The sequence below is a fragment of the Aplysia californica genome, unplaced genomic scaffold, assembly GCF_000002075.1.
Source record: "Aplysia californica isolate F4 #8 unplaced genomic scaffold, AplCal3.0 scaffold00444, whole genome shotgun sequence".
Lineage (NCBI taxonomy): Eukaryota > Metazoa > Mollusca > Gastropoda > Aplysiida > Aplysiidae > Aplysia > Aplysia californica.
In genome coordinates this window covers 41309-48281 of record NW_004797714.1, presented here as the reverse complement: position 1 = coordinate 48281, position 6973 = coordinate 41309, and the positions used below count along the sequence as shown (strand labels likewise).

Below are 6973 nucleotides of genomic sequence, written 5' to 3'. Positions count from 1 at the left end.
GATTATGTCTACTTCGCACTCAAGCACGCTTCAGCATTAAGCACGCTTCAGCTTTCTCCCGACGACCGTGCTTAAAGCCGGCATGGACTGTATGTATGTGTGTGCGTGCGTGTGTGAGTATGTGTGTGGGTGTATTTCATGTGTGCGTATGTGTGTGTGTGTGTGTGTGTTTGTGCGTGAATTTCCTCAATTCCCCTCCCCAATTTTTTTCGGTGTGTCTGTCTATCTGTCTTTCTGCTCCCCCCTCTCTCTCTCTCTCTTCCCCACCCACACGTCAATTCCTATGAAGTGAGCTTGTCACTTCAAAATGTTATATTGTCTTTTATTTCTCCTCCAGTAGATCTTTTGCTACAAAAGTAAACGACTAACACCCGCCCCGCCCCGCCCCCTCCCCATACTCTGTTTACTGCTAAAAAAAAACCCAAATGGAGACAATATCTATTCCAATATTTCAGTATTTCTGCTGTATGTTGTGTCCCTCTCTGCATGGGTTGATCGTAAAGGGCAGAGTCGAAGCTCGTCTTCTAAAACATTCTAAATTGTGTCGATGGCGATGTTGAATTACCCGAAAACAAAATAAGAGAGAGAGGGAGAGAGAGAGAGAGAGAGAGAGAGAGAGGGGGGGGTGAGGGAGAGGGAGAAGAGAGGGAGCAATCCAGGGCTATCAAGCAAAGAAAGCAATAATAATGGATGAAATAAAATTTAAGTTTACTACCCTAAGGACCCATGCATGCAGAGTGATCTGAACTCTTTACGATAAAGTACCTGCACTTTCGAAATTATACGAACTATAACTATGATTATGTCTGACTTCAATTTTGACAAATGCTGATTTTTCACATGACGTAAATTTCTTTTAACTGATCATTTAGACCACTCAGCAAAAAAAAGGACATAATATAATTATTATTTTACCTTTTTGAATAGAACAAAATCATTTCTAATGTAGCGGTAGTTCTTACTTGAATGGCCTGATCTGAAGCACACAACGACAACTACAAGTACAGTCTGATGTGACTTCGCAGCGCTCTCTCTGGGGCCAAAATGATCAAACTATGACTAACACGGAGGGAATGCATTTGCATTATATTGAAGCTATGAATTTTTAAATGGTACTATTGACATTTCTAAGGCCATGCCAGAGTCAGATACAATGGGGGTATAGTCACAGGGGAAATCAATAATACAAGTAGGACACTCTCCACCTCTCATCCAGCTTTTACCACATCCTCCCCCAAACAAGCAAGATAAACAAAAGATTCAAAATACCTTTTAAAAGAACACCCTTTTTTTAATTAGTTCGACCAACAATTTTTCTTTTTCCACTGAGCAAAAGTACAACGGACTAAAAGAAAGCACAAAAAGCTTTTTCTTCGGAAATAATTTTAAAATTTTCAAATCGAGTAGGATACATTAGGTACATCACAATGAATGTTTCTACATTCAAATATAAGAACATGTGTGAAGGGGTAATGTAATGTGTGATATATAAGGTGAGATAGATGTTTATTAGAAGATCTCTCCTGAGCCACCCAACTAAAAATTACAGAAAAGATAAAAGAGATGATAAAAAAAACAAGAAAAAGTTTGAAGCTTAAACTATAAAAGCCTTTTTTCCACACAAAAAGACTGTGGGAGTGTACTACTTACAGCAAGGAGACTCTTTCGTGTCTCATCCATTGCTCGAGTCATTTCCATTTTGTTGCGCTGTGAAGGGTTTCATGGAGGGAGGGGAAATGATAAAAGGTCGTCATACCAAGGCCAGGTTATCTAACGGCGAGATGCCAGAGTCTACGACAGAGGTAAGGGTCAACTCCCTTCCTAACAGCTGACCTACATTTCTACGAAGAATGTCTGGGGTGAGACGTCAGTTTGCACATCATAGTGTCTTAATCACAAAACATAAAATAATAAAGAAAAGAGAAAAGAAGCGACAGCACCGATTTTTCATTGAGAATCCTCTGCTACTTCATACAAGGCAGATAATTCCTAGTCTTTTTGAAAGACTGTGCATGATTTGTAATGACTGTAAATGTTTAAGGCCTCTATCAACACAATTTAAGTCTATTTTATCTACCAAAGTGATCCAAAGTTGACATTGTGCGGCAGTTATTTACTCAGTGACTGGAGGAAACAAATAGCACTTGTCTCTGCTCAGCTTCTACTCCCCTTACTTCGCTGAGTTGTAGGAAATTCTTTTGAAGGACACATTAGGTGCACAAAACCAATATGTGCGTTTGCTTTTACAAACAAAAATTCCAGCAAGACTTTTATCACAAATGACAGTGCCATTTTACCCAATACAAATTTATTGGTTGTGAAATAGCATCATTAAACACCATGAACACCTTTGGATGATTTCATGCTGTTGAAAGAATTGGTACAGCCCACTATCATATAAAACTCCCTCCCCATATATTAAATTATGAGCAAGCAAGTCTATCTTGAGAGGTTCTTTGGGTAAATAAAATGAAAACGAGGAAGAAACAATTTAATGTTGGATTTTAGCATCCCTTACCTAGATATTTCTTTTGTTTTTTTAATCCACAGATAGTAAACGTGGAAAGATGGGGCAAAAGTGAAATACAAATTCTTTGAAGTGGATGAGGAAGGGAAAAAAATGAAAAAGTGGAAAATGTCAAGAGAAGTGACCAGCCAGAGACTGGACATTATTCGGGGAAAGAGCTAAAAAAAACCTACAGCCCAAATCTCAAACACCACAGCAAGAGAAGATTTCCACAAAGAACTTTAACCAGCATTTCTCACACAATTGTAAGATCTTCTAATCAAGATTTTTAAAGTGCTTAAAGTGCAAAAATTATTTTGGTATGGACTTTTGGAAAACAATATGGTCCAACTTTCATGACAGAAAATTTCATTTGCAACATTATGTAAATGAGATTGTAATGAAAGTGTTCTTATTTGATAAATATAAGGGGGCAGTTGAGTATGTTTCTTGTGTTTTCACTATAGGAAAAATGGGGAAAATATGAAAAGGACTTGGGTTGAATGATAGGGAGAAATAGACCCTCAAAAAAGTGACTCCAACATATAACAGTTAATGGAAAAGTATTTGCTCACTAACATCTACTAATTATATTCTGATTTTATGTCAAAAAAAGACTCATTCTTTGAAAGTCAAAATACACCAATGCTTGCATACTGTGTCCTTTAAAAGTTTAAGAGAGAAAGAAATACTGTGCTGTCTTGTAATGATGGTGTTCCATATTTGTGTTAATCACAAACGGTGCTGACTATACACAACTTAGTGCTGGCACTTTTGTGTGATGGTTCAGCTGTTATCAGTCACTGTCAGAGAGTGCACGCACGCAACCTTAAGTATTAAGTTCGACCTTTATTGACACAAGCTCTCGCATAAGTGTAATAATCATGATGCATTGCTTGGACATACATGGGCTGGAGTTTTACGCATTAAAAAAATTCATGCTGGTATAAATTTCCACTGAGAAAACATATAAATACCTCGACAAGACATAGAGGAGGGTACGGGGGTAAAAAAAATAGATGGAATGGGTAGCGTTTCAGCCGCATAACAGACATATCAACTGCTCAGTGAAAAACTCAGTCAGACGTCACTTTTCAAAATGGCATATGGCAGAGTTTTACACTTAGCAGTCAATCTGCAGCGCATGCAAGGTTGGGATACCGAAGTTATTATAATAAAATTCTTGCTGCATAAAGTATCTTGCTTAAATAACTGTCATATGGATAACAAATAATCTCTTTCTTTTTTTGGGTCATTGTCAGAAGTATTTGTATCAAATATATCTGAGACCTAATCTTACCATCATTGAGCACCAAAATTATCAGAATAAGTATATTACTGCTCTGATACCAATAACATTCCACTAAATCTATCCTTGAAATAGCCAAAAAATTTATTTTAAGCAATAAACTTAACAAGCAGACTTGAACAACGAGAAAACAGTTGAAATATCCTGACCCACAATAAGCTGACTGTGTAATAATATTACAGAAAAAAATCTTCAAAATGAAAATGAGTTAACCAAAAACAAGTGGGAGGAATTCAAACAAAACTATAAAACCAAATGCAAAAAAATGCCACATTGCAACCAGTGCAGAAAAAAAATTAGAAGCTGACTTACAGAAAACCAATTGTCCGGTCTATGGGAGGTCGGCGCCAGTGAGGAAAAGTTCCTGTGGGAAAGAAGAGGGGGAAAAAATTACTGACATTTTAAAAATGATTATGATATAAGTGATGATGCCCCGTTTCACTAATTCTATACGTGTGTACAAGTGTTTCATGAAGAGTAATTTTCCAGTTTTGCTGTTGGTTGTCTTGTCCATCAGGATCTTTCTCCTCTTCTCTGCCCCACTGTGATAGTCCATTAATCTGTCTTCCTTCACTCTTTCATTGTTCATAAACCAGAATCTTTGTCTGACAGAAAGTGTGTGACTTGCATAGAACCCAGCAGATAGAGAATCCCCAAGACACCGGACAATCAGGAAATTACTAGAAAGAAAAAAATACTGATTTAAAAAACCCAAAAACTTGTCAAACTGTTTTTTTTTCATTTCTAATTTTTTGACAGGGTCCATTCATGGCTCCCAGAATTTGCTGAAATATTGGTAGTACATCTCCTATGAGTTAACAATGATGGGTCATAGTGTTGTCAATTTAACAGAGACAAATACCAAATGAGTTTTAAAAGATAACAAAGCACAAGTCCTTACTTGAATCCAGCCTGCTGAGAGCGAGACATGAAGCGAGCCGAGAGACTCAACCTTGGACTGAAAGGGGTGGACTCTGAAGCAGCTTTCGGCGTTCCTTCCAGGATTTGCCGCTCCAAGTTTTCAATGTTTTTGGTAAACTTTTCAAGGGGGACTGGTGTGAAGCTGTCCTCTTCAAAGTTCTCTCTCACAAAATCCGCCTGTTGGGAAAAATTGCAAACATAAGAACTTTTGTTTACTGGAAATTTACTGGGCTGAAATCAAAACTTGACAGGACAAAGGCTGGCAATAGTGTCCATTAAAAAATTTAAAAAAAGAAAATACTATGCAATCTGGCTTCTTTCTAAAACAACAGTCTTTCTTTTACAACCTGGGGTTGTGGAGCATTGTCCATATTACACATTGTCAGTTATTCTACTGTCACAAACAGTAAATATACAGCATAAAGGCATGTTCTATCAACACCCTTTGTTTGACTTCAGTAAAGATAAGCAGACTGACATAACTATACTTTACTTTTCTCTACTTTTTGTATCACTAGAAATCCATTTTCTTACATAACAATGGGCATCAACCGCCATTAACAAAGGGGGAAAAAAGCAAGACAGGTAGAGAGAAAAAACAGAAAGCAAGAAAAGAAGAAAGATGGCCCTTAGCTCCCTTTAAGTTCCAACCACACTCCCTCCCAAATCTAATGCAAACATTATCTTTCAGCGAGTAATAGACAATAAATTCAGAAATCCCTTTTGAACACCGATAAATTCAGCAGTCATCGCAACAAAACACTACCATAGATACTTACCTTATCCTCTGGGGTGCGAGACAGGAAGTCCTTGTCGGGGTCAGAGGGTGTGGTGGGGTTCGACACAGCCAGGGTGTCATCATTAGGGTCCTCCTCATCCTCCAGGGAAATGGGGTCAGTGCTTTCAGAAGCTGAAAATAACCAAAAATGGCCCTAGAATCAGTCATCCATCATGACACAGCTTGCTGCCAATTTGACACAAGGAGGGTACATCCGTCATATATGGCTTCCAGTCTCCATTCTCCCCCTAAACCCAGCATAGTTACATGATTACCATAACATCAATGAGATTATATATAATACTAGAGCTCGTGGCAGTGCCTTCATACATATCAGACACCGGGCCCTTCTGACCGGCGCGCCCCCATTTACATGAACAATCCATCCTGTTCCCCGTGAGCTGTAGTGTATTAAATACCACCCAGACCCCATATGTCAGTGTAAGCTTGTAGATTTCCTCCTTAATCTGCCCAGGCGCCTTCACGTGGGTCTCGAAAAATACTCACCCCCCCTGTTGAACTGCGCAAGTCTCGCCTTGAGGTTCAGTGCCCCATGGTGGGCACACACAGCCTCCATTCGTTTACTTGGGTGACATCACTGCCACGATCTCTAGTACTAAATATAAACTCTTTACCATCACATACACAAGCAAATGATGGGAGGTTGTGAACACAGCAGACACTCACCATCATCCAAATTGGCAACATTCCCCACACTTGTCCGGGACTTCTGTTTCTTCACATCGTCGACAGCAAACACTTTGTAGGAACTGGGGGGGAAAAAACAATGACATCTTTTCACTTTCACTATATAGGCTTGACTGTCTCATCAAGGAAATCCAATAGCACATGATACCTTTGGCAATGCTCCAGATCGAAAAAATCTGAATAACCCTTTTCTACACAAATTAATAAAGCAGACCCTGGCATCTTCTCATCAACTGTTTTCAATTCATTTTGAAGGGTAATTTGACATATTTCATGGACATACTCTGCTTCTATTTTTGCTTCAGATGACATAAAAGGCAGCCACTCTTAAGTCATGTTCATCACTGAGAAGAAGTAAAAAAAAGTAATAAAAACCCTCAAAACAACATCTAAACAGATTTTATCCCTGATCGCCCACATATCAAACCTAGCCCTGACAGATGTCAAAATCTCCTCTTGGGCCTCGCTCACCTAGCAAACAGGTCCGAGTCGCCATCAGTAGGTGGGTAGATGACCTCAGTGGTGTCAGAGCCTGTGTCCAGTTCATCGGTGTCATCAAATTCGAGGCTGTTGCTTTTGAAGTCGACAAAACGATCCGCCCAGCGACTGCTTGGGCCACTTAAGTTCAAGGTCGTGTCCGAGCTGTACTGGCTGAAGGTTCCTCGGCTTCTGGGTGAAGCATCTCGGATAGTCTGTTAGAGGACGCAGATTCAGGATGGAATGAGTTGGAAAAGAGGGGGTGAGGGGGGGG

At 39.3% G+C, this 6973-nt stretch overlaps 1 protein-coding gene across 3 annotated transcripts in view; it reads right to left on the bottom strand.

Moving 5' to 3' along the window:
- LOC101847360 (mitogen-activated protein kinase-binding protein 1) overlaps positions 1-6973 on the bottom strand; it is a gene marked incomplete at its 5' end in the record, with an annotated part of 65399 nt that overhangs the window by 21390 nt on the left and 37036 nt on the right. For 2 of the 3 annotated variants that reach the window (XM_035971490.1, XM_013086216.1), the window contains 6 exon segments: positions 1651-1707; positions 4128-4179; positions 4717-4913; positions 5516-5646; positions 6202-6284; positions 6694-6914. In XM_035971490.1, the coding sequence (XP_035827383.1) occupies positions 1651-1707; positions 4128-4179; positions 4717-4913; positions 5516-5646; positions 6202-6284; positions 6694-6914 (741 nt within the window). 3 annotated transcript variants of the gene reach the window in all.